At 44.2% G+C, this 19,839-nt stretch overlaps 1 protein-coding gene across 1 annotated transcript in view; it reads left to right on the plus strand.

The window, feature by feature from the left end:
- The window catches only part of LOC126173477 (tyrosine-protein kinase Dnt-like), a 581,953-nt gene that overhangs the window by 542,547 nt on the left and 19,567 nt on the right, over positions 1 to 19,839 (plus strand). Inside the window, exon 5 of the mRNA XM_049920958.1 lies at positions 18,722 to 18,931. Within this exon, the coding sequence (XP_049776915.1) occupies positions 18,722 to 18,931 (210 nt within the window). The remainder of the gene's footprint in view (positions 1 to 18,721; positions 18,932 to 19,839) is intronic.

Raw genomic sequence — 19,839 nt, forward strand, 5'->3', positions numbered from 1 at the left:
CTTAGGTTAGTTAGGTTTAAGTAGTTCTAAGTTCTAGGGGACTGATGACCTCAGATGTTAAGTCCCATAGTGCTCAGAGCCAGTTCTTCCTGTTTGTGTGCAAAGTTTCAGAGAGATCTGTTAGTTGGCAGTGACACATCATGCGAAAGTTTCTTTCGTCCTTAAAGCCTAGTTGACACGACGACATTGGGTTGCGCCACTCGTTGCGTGGAATGAGTTCCACGCAAATGGTTTCGTATTTGACTGTCGACATGGCGAAACCAGTATACACTTCAGTTTCGTCGTTTTGTGGGTTCCTGAGTCGTGTCTGAAATGAAAGTTTTGGCAGCTGCACGTCGCACGAGTTGTGATGGAGTTAAAGCTTGTTTCGTGGAATCGCTGCATAAGAAAAAAAAAAAAAAAAGTAAGAAAACGTGTTTCGATTCGTGACTAGATGAAGAAAAGACGTCATCTCGGTTTCTCAGCATTCTTGCTGAATTAATTTGTAATGGAAGACCCAAGTAGTTCTTCTAATTATCTTAGAGTGTGACCAGAACTGTTCACATATCTTCTAAATAGAGTAATTTTGCGATAGGGAATAAAGATACTGTAATGCATGACGCACTTCGCCTTAACTGAAATTACATATCACATTGAGTGCGTTACAATCGAGAACACTCGGCTTGCTATAAGATGTGGATTTAGTTGGTGATGACACTTTTTCATTAACACCAATAACTATTAACATTAACAGTAATAATTATTAACATTAACAGCAGTAGTTATTCTAACAGGCCGCATTAAGAAGAGAATGATTTGCAAACTAATCTCTTCAAGATAGATCTGTACAGTGGAAATATTTCAAAATTAAAACATGTCAATGGGGAACACTGCTGCGACGTTTTAGATAGCTGAATATTGAATAAAGAATGCAGCTTCTTGACTTGTGTAGCCTTCCCTCCTGTCAAGAATATTCCTTAAGAAAAAGAATCGGCCAACTCGAACGATGGGATTTTAGTCTTGTAGACGAAAGCATTTCCACAGCTAGAATTACATTTGCTTGTATTTTTCACAATTCAGTTCTATATGCGCTTCTAATTCAATAAATGTTGCGCTGCAGCTCAGATATTGTCAAACTTTCTGTGTTCTGACCGCACGTGAAGGTCTCAGGAGCAGCAATATATTGCTTATTTTTGTAATCGGCATCACTGAAATGCCACAAACACCTACGCAAAGCATAGATATGCAAAAAGCGAACATTATTCTTCGTTCCTCACTGCATGTTTCAGTTTGTATACACTCTACGAACACACATAACCTCAAAAGTCATGCAACTACTGTCGCCAAAGTTGGAACACGCCGAAAGTGTTCAGTTGCACCGACGATTTTTCGCAAACGCGCAAGGCGCATGCGCAGTGGCCGGTAGCGCAGTTGCCTGCAACCTAGTGCCGTCGTGTAATCTAGGCTTGAAGTTTTGCACACCAGTATCATAACTAGCATGGTGGTCGGTTGGTAGTTAGTTGCCTAGCAACGCCAGCGGACGGAGCTTTAGCCTTTTATTACTTCTAATGTTGTGGTCAGGCACTTCGTACTTCTGAATTAGACATTTTGTTTTTTATCTGAGTTCAGTGACTGTCTGTTTGCAGAAAAGCAACGATCAGTTTCCAAGGAAATGATATTTACGTTTTCAAGTCGGAAAAGAGAGTTATTTCTATTTCTCGAATATATATTTCGTCTGTCAAAGCTAAGCAGGGATGGCTAGAGGACAAATGTAAGGATGTAGAGGCTTATCTCACTAGGGGTAAGATTGATACTGCATACAGGAAAATTAAAGAGATCTTTGGAGAAAAGAGAATCACTTGCATGAATATCAAGAGCTCAGATGGAAACCCAGTTCTAAGCAAAGAAGGGAAAGCATAAAGGTAGCCTCTCCACGATGTTATTCAATCTGTATATTGAGCAAGCAGTAAAGGAAACAAAAGAAAAATTTGGAGTCGGAATTAAAATCCATGGAGAAGAAATAAAAACTTTGAGGTTCGCCTATGACATTGTAATTCTGTCAGAGACAGCAAAGGACTTGGAAGAGCAGTTGAACTGAATGGACAGTGTCTTGAAAGGAGGATATAAGATGAACATGAACAAAAGAAAAACGAGGATAATGGAATCTAATCGAATTAAGTCGGGTGATGCTGAGGGAATTAGATTAGGAGATGAGACACTTAAAGTAGTAAAGGAGTTTTGCTATTTGGGGAGCAAAATAACTGATGATGGACGAAGTAGAGAGGATATAAAATTTAGGGTGGTAATGGCAAGGAAAGAGTTTCTGAAGAAGAGAAACTTGTTAACATCGAGTATAGATTTAAGTATCAGGAAGTCGTTTCTGAAAGTATTTGTGTGGAGTGTAGCCATGTATGGAAGTGAAACATGGACGATAAATAGTTTGGACAAGAAGAGAATAGAAGCTTTCGAAATGTGGTGCTACAGAAGAATGCTGAAGATTAGATGGGTAGATCACATAACTAATGAGGAGGTATTGAATAGAATTGGGGAGGAGTTTGTGGCACAACTTGACTAGAAGAAGGGATCGATTGGTAGGGCATATTCTGAGGCATCACCTTATTGGATGGCAGCGTGGAGGGTAAAAATCACAGAGGGAGACCAAGAGATGAATACACTAAACAGATTCAGAAGGATGTAGGTTGCAGTAGGTACTGGGAGATGAAGAACCTTGTACAGGATACAGTAGCATGGAGAGCTGCATCAAACCAGTGTCTGGACTGAAGACCACAACAACACATGATGGCAGATCATTTATATAAGTGTGAGTGAACTCAGTGTCGATTCCTGTGGTGATTATCCCACAATTTGAAAATTCTGTTCCGCCACAGCACCGAGAGAGAGAAAGAGAGAACTTAAGTGGGTAAGGCGAACTTAACATTGGAACCGAGCTGGTAGCCTATTCGAATGCAGCGTTTCAGTGACGACTACTTGATTCACTGTGAATCCGGAAACCCCCCTGCTAGTGTTAGGTGTCAGTAACATGTGGCGGTGCTCTGGCACACTCAGCCTCTGTAGCGGCCAGCGCGCGCGCCGCTCCTGAAACGTGGCAGGGCAGCGTGGGGCGCCCTTAGCAGCGCCTGCTCCCTCGCGTAAAGCAGTCTCCGTTGGACGGCGTCCAGCAGGCCAGATGCCTCACGTTTAACCTTTACGTGCCCCCCTTCCTCTGACCAGCTCTCTCAGGTCGTACTCTCCAGTTGCACACACAAACCGAACCACTGTCCGAAGACTGAGCCGAGTGAAATTTCCTTTCCGGCGCCTATTATTCTGTTCATTCTGATGATACTCGAAAGGGAAGACAGAATAAGGCACGTTTCACATCTTTGGTTACGATTTATTATTTGGTCGAAGTCAAAATACACTACTGGCCATTAAAATTGCTACACCAAGAAGAAATGCAGATCATGAACGGGTATTCATTAGACAAATATATTAACTAGAACTGACATGTGATTACATTTTCACGCAATTTGGGTGCATAGATCCTGAGAAATCAGTGCCCATAACAACCACCTCTGGCCGTAATAACGGCCTTGATACGCCTGGTCATTGAGTGAAACAGAGCTTGGATGGCGTGTACAGGTACAGCTGCCCATGCAGCTTCAACACGATACCACAGTTCATCAAGAGTAGTGACTGGCGTATTGTGACGAGCCAGTTGCTCGGCCACCATTGACCAGACCTTTTCAGTTGGTGAGAGATCTGGAGAATGGGCTGGTCAGGGCAGCAGTCGAACATTTTCTGTATCCAGAAAGGCCCGTACAGGACCTGCAACATGCGGTCGTGCATTATCCTGCTGAAATGTAGGGTTTCGCAGGGATCGAATGAAGGGTAGAGCCACGGGTCGTAACATATCTGAAATGCAACGTCCACGGTTCAAAGTGCCGTCAATGCGAACAAGAGGTGACCGAGACGTGTAACCAATGGCACCCCATACCATCACGCCGGGGTGATACGTCAGTATGACGATGACGAATACACGCTTCCAATGTGAGTTCACCACGATGTCGCCAAACACGGATGCGACCATCATGATGCTGTAAACAGAACCTGGATTCATCCGAAAAAATGACGTATTGCAATTCGTCTACCCAGGTTTGTCGTTGAGTACACCATCTCAGGTACTCCTGTCTGTGATGCAGCGTCAAGGGTAACCGTAGCCATGGTCCCCGAGCAGATAAGCCATGCTGCTGCAAACGTCGTCGAACTGTTCGTGCAGATGGTTGTTGTCTTGCATACGTCCCCATCTGTTGATTCAGGGATCGAGACGTGGCTGCACGATCCGTTACAGCCCTGCGGAAAAGATGCCTGTCATCTAGACTGCTAGTGATACGAGGTCGTTGGGATCCAGCACGGCGTTCCGTATTACCTTCCTGAACCCACCGATTCCATATTCTGCTAACAGTCATTGGATCTCGACCAACTCGAGCAGCAATGTCGCGATACGATAAACCGCAATCGCGGTAGGCTACAATCCGACCTTTATCAAAGTCGGAAACGTGATGGTACGCATTTCTCCTCCTTACACGAGGCATCACAACAACGTTTCACCAGGCAACGCCGATCAACTGCTGTTTGTGTATGAGAAATCGGTTGGAAACTTTCGTCATGTGAGCACGTTGTAGGTGTCGCCACCGGCGCCAACCAATTGTGACTGATCTGAGAAGCTAATCATTTGCATATCACAGGATCTTCTTCCTGTCGGTTAAATTTCGCGTCTTTAGCACGTCATCTTCGTGGTGTAGCAATTTTAATGGCCAGTAGTGTAGTTAGAGGGAAATCGATCTACTGACACATAACATATAGTGTTTAAACAAAAACTAGATGAATTGTAACGTTGTGTGAAATGCTGTATGGCATAGTTGGTTTAAAAGCAGTTTATGTAATGATGTCACACAAAATAAAAACAGGATAAACAAACTGAAGTTCCAATGTACAGGCGCATTTTCTCTGGTGTCTCGGCAGTTTCGTTATTTCAACATGTAGCCGGAGTCAGCCCAAATAAATACTGCGCACCACGTCTTTCATGCGACGTCCAATGTGGATGGAAAGCATCGGTTTCTTTGCCGTTGCAATCAAAGTGATTTTTAATGCGTAATTTTACGTGTCCATTCGCTAGAGCGGTCCCATATTACCCTTATCTTTCAACAGCGGCAACAAAATACGAACAATATAAAATGGTTCAAATGGCTATGAGCACTATGGGACTTAACATCTGAAGGCATCAGTCCCCTAGACTTATAACTACTTAAACCTAACTAACCTATGGACATCACACACATCCATGCCCGATGCAGGATTCGAACCTGCGACCGTAGCAGTAGCGCGGTACCGGACTGAAGCGCCTAGATCCGCTCGGCCGCAGCGGCCGGCGAGGGAGGTGAGAAGTCTTGGATTTCATGGTCGAGCTTCTGCTCTTAAGCCACACATCATGCCGGTAAATGCCAAACGACGCCTCTCCTGGTGTAAGGAGCGTCAACATTGGACGACTGAACAGTGGAAGAACGTTGTGTGGAGTGATGAATGATGGTACACAATGTGGCGATCCGATGGCAGGGTGTGGGTATGGTGAATGCCCGGTGAACGTCATCTGCCAGCGTGTGTAGTGCCAACAGTAAAATTCGGAGGTGGTGGTGTTATGGTGTGGTCGTGGTTTTCTTGGAGGGGGTTTGCAACCCTCTTGTTTTGCGTGGCACTATCACAGCACAGGCCTACATTGATGTTTTAAGCATCTTCGTGCTTCCCACCCGTGAAGAGCAGTTCGGGAATGACGATTGCATCTTTCAACACGATCGAGCACCTGTTCATAATGCACGGCCTGTGGCGGAGTGGTTACACGACAATAACATCCCTGTAATGGACTGGCCTGCACAGAGTCCTGACTTGAATCCTACAGAACACCTTCGGGATGTTCTGGAACGCCGACTTCGTGCCAGGCCTCACCGACCAACATCAATACCCCTCCTCAGTGCAGCACTCCGTCATCAATGGTCTGCCATTCCCCAAGAAGCCTTCCACCACCTGACTGAACGTATGCCTGCGGGAGTGGAAGCTGTCATCAAGGTTAAGGATGGGCCAACACCATATTGAATTGCAGCATTACCGATGGAGGGCGCCACGAACTTGTAAGACATTTTCAGCCAGGTGTCCGGATACTTTTGATCACAGAGTGTATAAGTAACGTGAATATCGCACTAGGCCAATCTGGGACCACTCTATCGAATGGGCACGTAAAATTTTACTTTACAGATAATTTTGTTTGTAACAGGAAACGGATGATTTTCGTCGACATTGCGGGTCACATGTGCGACTCGTATTTGACCACGAATGGCACCTGCGCAATGTCTTCGGTGCTCCTCAAGGGTCAGTCGTGGTCAGAACGGTGTTTTGTGTAGTCGTGGGCACGTTATGGCGACGCTAAGTGGATTCGTTGATGCTTGTGTGATAGGTTCTTCCGTAAGCAAGGAAGCCGAAGTGTAGTGTTTCAAAAGGCACTTCATAGAAGATTTATACCGCATACAGGAAATCGGAATATCATCACCCGCTAAGTCAGAACGCGGAAGAAAGTGTGTTTTAAGTGATCTTTACGAAACACGCATAGGCCTAAAATTCAACAAGCAATATAAGAAAGCACCGCATTTCATCTTATTAATATTGCCGCCTGCTCCTTAATAGCACCTACCCTTCCTCCCCGTCCAGAAAACAATAAAAGTGCGGGCTTCACCTTTAATTCACTTTCTGATGTAGCGATTGATAAACAGTTTCTCTTTATTCGCCAAGTGTTCTTCATGAGGCTGAAAATTCGTTCTGGAGCAGCGCTGGAGTGACGCATAGAAAACACGCAACGGACAAGTCTGAAGAAGTTTTCACAGTTTTCGTAACGACGAAAAAGTTTCTTCCACTTATCACCAGGCTTCAGCTTTCAAAAAAATTAAAAAAAAATTTCCTCTTGTTGTTTGATTACACATGTTCTTCGAAAATCAAATCCTTGCCTACACGAAGATCATATCGACGGGTCATTCTTATGAGTTCTGAAATTGAACACTGCCTGTTAATGAAAATGGTTTGTGTTGTCTTCACCAACAGTTTATTGAACGTAACTTCTTCTACAATACAATAGCTGGCTGTACAATAGATATAGACGTCCGTCGATCTAGCCGGAGATGTGGTTCCTCTCGGTCGGCTGGTACTTCGATCGGCGGTACAGTACAGCGGCTTCGGTCATATTTTCTCGGAGACTCTGCTATAGCGGTTGCTATTAGCAGCGGACGAAGACTGGTCTGCCTTAGACTGGCCAGGCCCATATAGTGAGCTGGAGCCAATAGAAACCCGGCGTAGGAATCCGTGGCCGGAATATGTCGCGGCGACCTCTGCAAGGAAAGGTTCCTATTAATCGGCTGGAATCTTCGGCGTGTTTACCTGATGTCTTCGCCTGTTTCGCTGTTGGTTTGTTTCCCTCATAGCGTGGCTGTTATGCGGTGCTGCCTGCCATTGAGGGTAACCCGATGGCAGACACTACAGTTTGAAAGCTTTGTATGCTCTCTCCTCAAGGCCAAATCGTTTGTCTAGATAGTCTGTACCCTGCTGCAAGTAATACGAAGCTCCTCTTTCGAATTATTTGACACGATCTTCATTTACTGACGTTCGAGCATGCCACAGAGCAAGGAAACTGCACAACACTACTTTGTTGTTCTTCAACACAACAATTAAACAGTGTGATGATCGACGAGTCGCTACTCGAAAACAACGGCAGTTAAGTCAGGTTTGTCATCTTAGCTCTTTGACTAAAACTAAAGCAGAATTTTAAATTCCAGTAACTGTCAGACGGCTGCCGCTCAGTTTTAAGCCACAATTAACAATTTAAAGTGAAGACCTTAATATTATTATCAAATATTGTACTTTTTCTGTGCTCGGGATTTTTACCTATTATGACAAGATTTAAGCGGGAGTCGGGTTTTCGACTGGAAATTAAGAACAATTCCGACTGAAACATCGTACTTGGAAAACCCACTGTGATGAAAAATACGAGGACGACAGCTGCAAAAGTCAGTACAGAACTGAATATCGCACTTGTCAATGCTACCAGCGTCAAATTAACACGAAGCGCCAAATCAGCACGAAGGGAGTTCGACATGCAGGGCGAGCTAGAATACCAAAACCACTCATCGGTGATGCAAATTGCCGTATTAGCAAAAGTTGGTGCCGAAACCATAAAACCTGAGCTATTGAGCAATGGAAGAGTGTCATTCGGTCGGATGAGTCTTGTATCACATTGCTTCCAAGTTCTGGTCGAGTTTACGTCACTAGAGGGAAACATGGCGGAGCTCCGGTGGGGATTTGGCCAGTCATATCGTAGAATTCCATAGGTTCCATGGTTTCTCCTCAAGGTTGCAGTACTGCCAAGTATCATATGATATTTCGACTCATAAGGTCCATTCTATGGGACAATGTTCATTACCCAATGGTGATGCTGTGTTCCAGGACCGCTGTTAACACACCTCGTATCGTTCAGGACTGATTTTGTGAGCACGAGGATAAATTCTCGCATCTCCCCTGGCCACAACAGTCAGCAGATCTCAATATTATTGAGTCTCTGTGATCTAATTTGGACAGAAGAGTGCGTCAATTCTATTCATCTCCACGATCGTTACCTTAAACGTGTCACTGTTTCTCAGGAACGATGATTTAATATTCCCGTGAAAGCCATACGGAAGATGTATTTATTCATTAGGAGACGACTTGTTGCTGTTTTTAAAGCAGCTGCTTTCCTACACTGCATTCGCGTGGTAATGTCTGGCGTTTTTGGTGTTCTCATATTTTTCTACTCCCCCCCTCCCCTCCCCCTTTTCCCCGTACAGCAGCAATTAAACGTAGCGACCATTATATATGGCGGTCAGAGTCATTCGAAAACATTCGTCCGTCAGCTGATCTGCAGTGAGCCGCGTTTTCAATCCTTTCGTTCCGCCGATCTGTGCTTTTCACGTCCCGTTCCGAACACTGGCGAAGCAACAGGTAGCCGTTGGCTGCCTCCATTGACCGCCCCATTCACTCGGGGCCAGCGACGCTTCCGCCTTTGTGGTCCTTTACGTTATGCCCTGCGGCTCTGAACTGTCCCACGAGACCGCAGCTCAAGTGACTATGTGGCGCCTGCGACACGTGAGCAGCGAGGCTGTCATAGAAAAGCTTTGTGTACCTTCCCTTATACACACTGAACTCCCCAAGCTTGGCGGTGTACGTTCGTACACTTTCGGTTACTGACGTCGTTTGTTGCATTCTCAGACAGTACTAGGAATGCAGCATCATTTTAGTGAATTTACCTGATCGGGTAATGTAGGGAGCAGGCCGCTAAGATACCGTACATAGATGGAATTTGCGCTGAACTGAAGTAAAATTAGATTGAAAGCCGGCCGGTGTGGCCAAGCGGTTCTAGGCGCTTCAGTCTGGAACCGCACGACTGCTACAGTCGCAGGTTCGAATCGTGCCTCGGGCATGCATGTGTGTGATGTCCTTAGGTTAGTTAGGTTTAAGTAGTTCTAAGTTCTAGGGGACTGCTGACCTCAGCTGCTCAGAGCCATTTGAACCATTTTCGAGATTGAAATAGGTTCATAAATATTTTTTAAAAGACATGTACGGAAATATGTGTGTGACATTCCGTCTCTGACAATAATGGAATTCTGATTGAATACATATAGAAAAGGGAATTTGAACAGAAAGTTAATTAATCCTACCACGAACTACAAACAAATCAAACCTCAACCATCTGACTGCGGGATTTAAAACATCCTGTAACGTCTCCTAACAGCTGTTCTGCAGTACCCCTGTACGCAACAGACAACTTATCTCGTCTTGCCGCTGCAACTGCGTGATCAGCAACATGCTAAAATATTTCAAAAACCAGTACTGAGATCCATGCAGAGAGCAATGCATGAACTAATTGCAACAATTGGTTCAAATGGCTCTGAGCACTCTGGGACTTAACATCTATGGTCATCAGTCCCCTATAACTTAGAACTACTTAAACCGAACTAACCTAACGACATCACACAACACGCAGTCATCACGAGGCAGAGAAAATCCCCGACCCCGCCGAGATCGAACCCGGGAACCCGGGCGTGGGAAGCGAGAACGCTACCGCACGACCACGAGCTGCGGACTGCAACAATTACTGCCATACTTTTATGCGAGAGCTGTCCAGAAAGTAAGTTCCGATTGGTCGCGAAATGGTAACCACAGTGAAAATCAGAAATGTTTTATTTGTAACAGCTACACCTTCCAGCTGCTTCTGTACGTAGTCGCCGTTCTGACTTAGACATTTGTCGCAGCGTTGTACCAACTTTCCAATACCCTCGTTATAGAAGGCAGCAGCCAGCGCTTTCCGCCAACTCTCTACGCTGGCCTACAGCTCGTTGTCTGTGCCAAAATGTTGTCTTCATAGCCAGCTGTTCATGTGAGCGGAGATGAAAATCAGAGGGAGACTATCACTGACTGTATTGTGGGTAATCAAACATTTCCAACTGAAAACGATGCAGGAGCATCTTCATTGCCCCTACAGAATGCGGCTGAGAATTGTCTTGAAGAAGAAACTGCACGATAGTTATGTAGTGTTGGCTGCATAGCTTCAGGCGAAATTTCTCACCAGGTTTGGTACTTCGCGGGAGACACTATTTTCTAGACATCTTTACGCGCTCACTGTGAGCTCAGAAATGAGAAGAGCGACGTGATGCTATCTAGGGTCATACCAGGGACACTGTCGAACACATCTGTGCAAAACTTCATCGGATTTTCATTGTCGTTTCCACTTCGCGAGCGATCGGAACTTACTTTCTGGACGCCTCTCGTATATAGAAATTGAATAATCAAGACGGGTTTGGTCAACTAACCTTAAACTATGTAAAGAAAAATGAAAGAAACAGTAAAAACTATTAAATTACTATATTCAGAAAATTGATTATTTAAGCGCTGACAAACTTTACACGGACTTTTCATTATTCCAGGATGTCTATACTCAATAACCACTGGCCACAACGAAGTTACTAATATTGCTCTGAGTGTAGGCACACATAAATCTCACGAAATCCCTCAAGTGCGCAAGCAACCAACAGCTACGTGCAGCGAAAAGGCAAATTATAAAAAAATCCTCAATTAATACCGAAGTCTCCTCCGGCGGCACTAGCACGATCCTGGCAGGCTTCGACCTCACATGTCGCGTGGCTTCTCTCCACCGCAGGCTGTGTCCGGCCACTTCCGTCTCCCCTCGACAACTGCTCGTACGCTACCACTCGCGATAATACGAGTAAAATCCCACACTCAAGAGATTGTGTATGCGCACGGCGGAACCACAGAATTCCAACTTTCAAGATGATTATTGGCCGAGAGCCCCCCGTCTGGATTTGTTGGGCCTCTTTAGTACTAGTGGTTCTATTTGACGCCGCTTCGGCAACTTGCGCGTCAACGCAACGAATTACCATCCGTTACAGCTGTGACACTGAAAAACCTGGGTGTGGGTTTTAGTCCGTTGCTCGTACATCTTTCGACGAATTTTTATGATTTACCGTCACCCATCAGAAACACGGCGACGAAAATGTTAAAGCGCAGAGGACAGATTTTACAGGACACACATATACGTAATGGAAACACTACTTAAATGAGAGGCGACATCAATAAACCTACAGCCAGAGAAACAAGTGTGTTTTCAAGGTCTGCTAAGACTTAAAATGTGCCGACCGTTGCCAGGGATATCATTTAGGTAATTCTGAATTTTTGAATCTTTGCAGTAGGCTTGTGTCGTGGATTATAAGTTAGCACTGGACGTGCCTGAAGTCTGGACATGTCTGAATTCTCAGATGAAAACAGCCTTTCTTTTTACAGATCATACAGACACTGCTGCTCGATCTTTTTTATCGCGCGATTCCTATCGTAAGAAGAAGGCAGATCGGGGTTCGACTTTCCGTCGACGACTGGGTCATTAGAGACAGGGCACAAGCTCAGAGTGGGGAAGGAAATCGACCACGTCCTTTTCAAAAACGCCACTATGCAGGCATCTGGATGACGTCTTCAACCATGTGGATTGCCCTCACCTAACTGCATCTTTTCTGCTGTTGCCGCAGACGAGCTGATCACGCGACTCTACACTTTATCCATGGGCTGCGCCGTTTTGTTTCGGGCACTCTAGCGTGCTACGGTTTTGCAGCGCTGGTATTTCAATGTGAACAAGAACAGCAGACATCTACCTGCAGTATATTGATAATTTTTGCATATGGACCGTCTGACAGCAACTGAATAAAACACAGTTTTAGTGCCATACGCCTTTCGCCTTTATTTTCTGCAAGGCATCATCAGTGGCCTGTAATATGTACATATGTTTGCTATTTTATTTACATTTTTGTCCTTGTTTCTATAGGTTATAAACAGTTCTGGTGGTTGGTATTTCCTATTAAGTAGTAATGTTTTGAACTGTACTTACAGGTTGCGTGGACAGTTTCTTACATATTACGCTCCTGTTGCATTTTTGGTGTTGTTCTTCTTCTTATGAATGCCAATTTTCGGTTTTTTTCCACATTCACAGCACTATGAACTGAACCCTTGATTCAATGGAATGCTTTGGTTTCTGTTGCTGACTGTCAAATGTTTTTGCCAAAGATCGAATGTTATTGCCAAACTTTCGAGTGTAATTATTGAAGTATCTGTGATCTGTCCGTGTATCTGTCAGACGGTCCATAAGTAAAAATTATCAATATACCGCAATATTACACACAACTGAGTAAGATAGGACTACAAAAGTGGAAGATATCTGCCTGCAAATTTAAAAAATCTGTTATGTTATTTTGTTTCTGCAAGCTCATGCTTAACCGTAGCAACATAAACACATTTTCAGTAACATGTATTACCAAGGGGGTGGGAGGGGTACATAATGCCTACCCTAAGATAATACGAAGAACAACAAAATTAGTTAACTGTTGTTGACTTTTAGTCAACATACTTTTTAAAGAGATATTGGTGTGTAAGTATAGTCCTAAAGCTCAAAATACTGAATTTGACATTCATTGTGAAAAAGTCACGGCTAAAACTACAACTTAAATTTTGTGTTAATTTAAATTAAATTTAAAAGTTTCATGGAATCTGGTAGAATAGTCCATTAAAAACAATAATATTTCTTCGGGATTTTATAGGTTAAAGCCTTAAAACTTCGCATCGTACATCCAAGTACTACAAGAGGTGCGCAAAAAAACTCATGGACTAGTTAACAGTAACGGAAATGTTGCGTCGTATTGCAGTGGCAGCAACTAATGGAGATCAACGAGTAAGAGTGAAATGCGAAACCCTCTTTACACTTCCAACTACTGCAATCCCGTCGTTAAATAAATAAAAAAATGCTGTACGTTTTGTAGTGAAGTTCACACATTAAATATTAAAAAACAATGCAGTTCTCTTTCTTCACAAAGTCGGCAGCCAATAACAAAAATATATGAGTACAATTCAGATCCAAACACAGCACCCATTATGTCTCTGTTGCAGTCAGTTTAGACACACATATTTCTACTAATAGTTCATAATTTAAGGAATTATCCGAATGTGATAGAAATCGAAGTGATTTACATGCGCGGACCAACAAATGATTCCTGCCTCGTGCATGGATGTGTGTGATGTCCTTAGCTTTACGTAGTTCTAAGTCTAGGGGACTGATGACCTCAGATGTTAAGTCCCGTAGTGCTTAGAGCCATTTGAACCATTTTGAGTCTTATTTGTGCCTTATATCGTCAAAGCCACAATCTCGTTGGAGGGCCCTGCACATAGTGCTCCAGACTTCCTCAGTGGGGGAGAGATCCGGCGACCTTGATGGCCAAGGTAGGGTTTGGGAAGCACGAAGACAAGTTAACTCTCGCCGTGTGCGGGCGAGCGTTTTCTTGTCGAAATGTGAGCCCAGGATGGCTTGCCACGAAGCTCAACAATAGGGGGAGTAGAATACCGTTGATGTACGTCTGCGCTTTAAGGTTGCTGCAGATGACTACCAAAGGGATCCTGCGATAAAACGAAATGACACCCCACTTTGTCGTTTCTTTGGCGGGCGACAGTCAGGTTGGTTAACGCACGACTGTCCGGAGCGTCTCCAGATAACTCTTCGCTGGTCGTTGGGGGCTCGGTTCGAAGCGCAACCATCACTGAATATAATTCTAGTTCACTCACTGAGATTCTAGACCGAAGACATGTCTGCAGACGCAGGAGTGATGGTCTGAGGCGCCATTTTACTTGGTAACAGGACCCATTTGATTGCAACCTGAGCTCCGAGGCAGCCTTACAGCACAGCGGTACGTCGTTTATATTCCAGGTCCTGTATTGTTGCCCTTCACGGCAAGCCTACGATTACATCTTTGTTATGTTAGTTTTATTTGTGTGTGCCTCTATGACGAAGTACAAGAACCGTTTTCATCCTGAATGTATAGTTAATAATGTGTAAAGCTTACGACTGGGAAGAATCAGCTAATGACGGTGGATACGTATCTGCAAAAGGTCACAGAATATATATGGGTCAGCTTGTAAATAAGAAAGTAGACTAAAGCCAGAACTATTTCCACATATTGAATCAGGCGGTAAAGCTTGTGGAAGATACGCATTAGCTTTGAAGTCTAAGATGTCGGCTGAACTGAAGAAAACAGTTTTTGACTAATGCGTACCGCTGCTAATGACTTATGGCTGTGAGACATGGGCATTAAATTAATTCATTGTTAGCAAACTAGGGTGAGTCAAATGAATACCTTAAATTTCTAATAACAAATCGAAATTTCGCGCCGTTATCCTGTAAGTTGGTAAGCGTGCTTCAAACAGCGTGCAGAATGGCCTGTAGGTGGCAGCAAGGTACAGATGCACACATACCGTCGCAGTATCAGTATAAAGATGGCCGCCCCACTTGCGAGTTGCACCAGGGAAGAACAGCGTTCTGTTATTCGGTTTTGCGTAGTGAAGGTGTGAAACCTATTGAAATTCATCAACGAATGAAGGTTCAGTACGGTGATGTATGTTAGTCACAGCAGCAAGTCCACGAATGGAGTGGGAAGTTCGCAAATTGTGTGACTTCTGTGGAAGATGCTCCTCATCCAGGTCAGGCACAACGAGTTGTGATTCCACAGAACATTGCAGCAGTTGCAGCCATAGTGAAGGAAAACCGCCGAGTGACACTGAATGACATTGCAGCATGTTTACAGATTAGTCGTGGGTCAGCACACCACATTGTGCATGATGTACTCCAGTTTCACGACGTGTCTGCAAGATGGATGCCACGGCAGCTGACTCCTGAAATGAGAGAACGACGTGTTGATGCCTGTGAAGAACTTCTTCGGCGCTTTGAACGAGAAGGTGATGGCTTCCTTGCAAGAATCGATACTGGGGACGAAACCTGGGTTCACTTCTACCAACCGGAAATGAAGAGAGCGTGCAGGGAATGTTACCATTCCTCATCACCGAAACCAAAGAAGTTTCGAACAGAACCATCAGCAGGGAAGGTTATGCTGACTGTCTTTTGGGACGAAAAAGGCGTCGTTTTGGGGTATTACATGCCTATAGGGACCACTGTCACCAGTTTATCATACACAGATCTCCTAAAAATCATCTGCGGCCTGCAATCAAATCAAAGCGACGTGGATTGCTGTCAGCAGGTGTCCTTTTGCAACGTGACAATGCGAGGTCCCACACTGCCCTTACAACAGTTGCAACAATCGCAGAGTGTCTTCCTCATCCACCATACTCACCAGACCTTGCCCCAAGTGATTTCCATATGTTTGGACCACTCAAAGACGCAATGGGAGGAAAGAAGTTCCGTTCTGATGAAGAGGCTCGCCACGCGGTGCATAAGTGGTTGCGCGGACTACCAAAAGCATTTTTTTCTAAAGGAATTTATGCGCTTTGTAGGCACCGGAGGACTTGCATTGAGCGTGGGGGAGATTATGTTGAAAAGTGATACAGCTTTGTATCACTTCTGCACAATAAATAATATTTTAATAAATATTTAAGGTTTTCATTTGACTCACCCTCGTAGTAAGCAAAAAAGGAACTGAAAGATCAGTGTTGGGCTATACAAAGAAAGACAGAAACAAAGAAGTCGATATGAGACGGGCAGCGAAGATTAGTGATGTAATCGAAAGAATGAATACCTCGAAATGACAGGGGGCCGGTCATGTCGCTCGAAGGAAAGGTGGTGCCTACGTTGGCAAAACAGGTACTAGATTAGATCTCAGTTTACCGTAAACGACCAAGGGGAAGACCATCGGAGAGTTGGGACAGAGATATAAGAAAGACAGGTGGACTGAGACGCCAACTCAAAGCGGCCACTTCATCTACATCCATACTCCGCAGGCCACCTGACTGTGTGTGTCGGAGGGTGCTTTGAGTACCTCTGTCGGTCCTCTCTTCTATTCCAATCTCGTATTGTTCGTGGAAAGAAAGATCGTTGGTATGCCTCTGTGTAGGCTCTAATCTCTCTGATTTTATCCTCATGGTCTCTTCGCGAGATATACGTAGGAGGGAGCACTGCTTGAATCCTCGATGAAGTTATGTCTCGCAACTCCAACAAAAGCCCGTACCGAGCTTCTGAGCGTCTCTCTTGCAGAGTCTTGCACTTGAGTTTATCTGTCATCTCCGTAACGCTTTCGCGATTACTAAATGATCGTGTAACGAAGCGCGCTGCTCTCCGTTGGATCTTCTCTATCTCTTCTATCAACCCTATCTGGTACGGATCCCACATCGGTGAGCAGTATTCAAGCTGTGGGAAATTTCCTTAGGATTCTTCCAATGAATCTCAGTCTGGCATCTGCTTTACCGACGATCAACTTTATATGATCATTCCATTTTAAATCACTCCTAATGCATACTCCCAGATAATTTATGGAATTAACCGCTTCCAGTTGCTGACCTGCTATATTGTAGATAAATGATAAGGGATCTTTCTTTCTATGTATTCGCAGCGCATTACACTTGTCTACATTGAGATTCAATTGCCATTCCCTGCACCATGCGTCAATTCGCTGCAGATCCTCCTGCATTTCAGTGCAATTTTCCATTGTTACAACCTCTCGATATACCACAGCATCATCCGCAAAAAGCCTCAGTGAACTTCCAATGTTATCCACAAGGTCATTTATGTATGTTGTGAATAGCAAACGGTCCTACGACACTCCCCTGCGGCACACCTGAAATCACTCTTACTTCGGAAGATTAGATTAGATTAGATTTACTTTCATTCCAATTGATCCGTAGTGAGGAGGTCCTCCAGGATGTGGAACATGTCAGAAGAACAACAATACATGACAAATATTTACAACTAAAACAAATAAGCTAATGTACCATTCCACAGGTCCCAAGTGGAATGATCGTCATTTTTTAATGAACACTATATGAAAGAGTCATTTTACAAATACTAATGCACTGAATTTAAAATAAAAAAGCTTTTTATTTATTTATAAGGTAATAAACATGTAATACAAGTACTATAATATTTATTTACAATGAACCCATTACTGCACTGAAATGGTGCAGAAGTTAGATTGTACTTACACACTCACACACACACACACAAATTTTCAATGAACACATTACTGCACTGAAATTGTGCAGAAGTTATATTGTACTTATATACAAATCAGTTGGCTTTACTGAGAAATTCATCAATGGAGTAGAAGGAGTTGGCCACCAATAAATCCTTTAGGCTTCTCTTAAACTGAATTTCATTAGTCGTTAAGCTTTTTATGGCTGCTGGCAAGTTATTGAAAATGTGTGTTTCTGAATAATGCACACCTTTTTGTACAAGACTAAGTGACTTTAAATCCTTGTGAAGATTATTCTTATTTCTAGTACTGATTCCATGAATTGAGCTGTTGGTTTGAAAAAGTGATATATTTTTAATGACAAATTTCATTAAGGAATAAATATATTGGGAAGCAGTAGTTAGTATCCCTAGTTCCCTAAACAGGCTTCTGCAGGATGTTCTTGAGTTCACACCACATATAACTCTTACTACACGTTTTTGTGCCCTGAAAACTTTAGCTTGGCTTGATGAATTACCCCAAAAAATAATGCCATATGACATCGTACGCCAGCTTTTTCATTTTTATATCCCCTATGTCTGACAAAATTCGCATTGCAAACAGAGATTTGTTAAGACGCTTCAGCAGTTCTGTGGTGTGCTCCTCCCAGTTGAATTTATTATCAAGCTGTAATCCCAAGAATTTAACACTGTCCACTTCTTCTATCTTCTTGTCATCGTATGTTAGACATATACTCGTGGGACACCCCTTACAAGTTCTGAACTGCATGTAGTGTGTTTTTTCAATTGAGAAGAAGTGAGCGAACTGGCTGATGATATGCCGTCAGATAGTATACACAAATATCGGTGTACATTTTAGGCCACTATGATAATACCTTTGCGCCCCCCCCCCCCAAAAAAAAAAAAAAAAGAGAGAAAGCGAAGAATAAAAGACGATACGCCTATGTCAATAACTGAAGACGACAGGACAACAATTGTTGAACGGCGCACACGGCGTTAAGGTCGCCGGGTTTCTCACCGCTTGGAGCGCTAGTGTCGCTCCGGCAGTCAGGTGGTACCAACTTCCACAGCCACGACCGTCGCGACTAAACAGACAACGAGTGCACAGACGTTACCACTGCTACAGCCGCCCGGTGTGTGCTGCGTGTGCAGGGAGTCGCGCCACGGCTCGGCCAGCAGCAGCGCGGCGGGCCACGCCTCCCTGCTGCCGCCGCCCCCGCCGCCGGCGCGCGCCACGTCGGCCGCCTCCAGCAACAGCTACGCCAGCCTCCGCACGTCCGCGGGGCCGCTGCCCGCCCCCGGCGCCGCCGCACAGCCGCCGGCCGACATCCACGAGCGCATCGCCCAGCTCACCATACAGAGGTACTTGCCCAACCCTAACCTCTCTTTCTCTCTCTCTGTATGCCACTTGATATACGCCGAAACCTGGTTTCTCCGGACTAGGTGCGATTGTTGGTCATCCGGATTATCGAAATCCCGGATAATCTGAATATCAAAAAAGAGGAATGGTAATCGAATGACATGTCGTAAACACTCTGGTCATATCCGTTTTCACTTAATGATATTAGTTATACATTATTTTCACGCAAACTTTGACCGGATACTGGAATTCCATCACGGGATGGGACACTAAAAGCAGTAGGTGAATTTTGCTATTTCGGCAACAAAATAATTATTATGTCCGAAATAGAGGGGATATAAAATGCAGAGTGTCGACAGCAAGGAAAACATTTCTAAAAAAGAAGAATTTGTTAACATCTGATGTAAGTCTGTGTTACAGAGTCTTCTGTAAAGGTGTTTGTCTGAAGTGTAGCCTTGTATGTAAGTGAGACGTGGATGATGAGCAGTTCACAAAATAGAGAATAGAAACCTTTGAAATGTGATGCCATAGAAGAAAGGTGAAGCTTAGGTGGGTAGATCGAATAACTTATTAGGAGGTACTGAATCGAATTGGGGAGAAAAGAAATTCGTGACACAACTTGACTAAAAGAAGGGTTCGGTTGACAGGATGCAGCCTGCAGCATTAAAGAATAGCCAGTTTGATAATGGGGGAAGTTTGGAGGGGAGGGGGATAAAAGTTGTAGAGGGGCACCTACGCAGTCAGTGTCAATTCCTTCCATAACGACTTCAGACTTTAGTTGAGTCCATACCACGTCGTGTTGCGGCACTTCTGCGTGCTCCCCGGGGCAGGTGTACCAGTTTCTTTGGCTCTTCAGTGTAGTTGTTCTTGTAACGGTCTGTAAAACTTTCTTCTCATTTAGAAAACGCTG

The sequence above is a fragment of the Schistocerca cancellata genome, chromosome 1 (genome assembly GCF_023864275.1).
Source record: "Schistocerca cancellata isolate TAMUIC-IGC-003103 chromosome 1, iqSchCanc2.1, whole genome shotgun sequence".
NCBI lineage: Eukaryota > Metazoa > Arthropoda > Insecta > Orthoptera > Acrididae > Schistocerca > Schistocerca cancellata.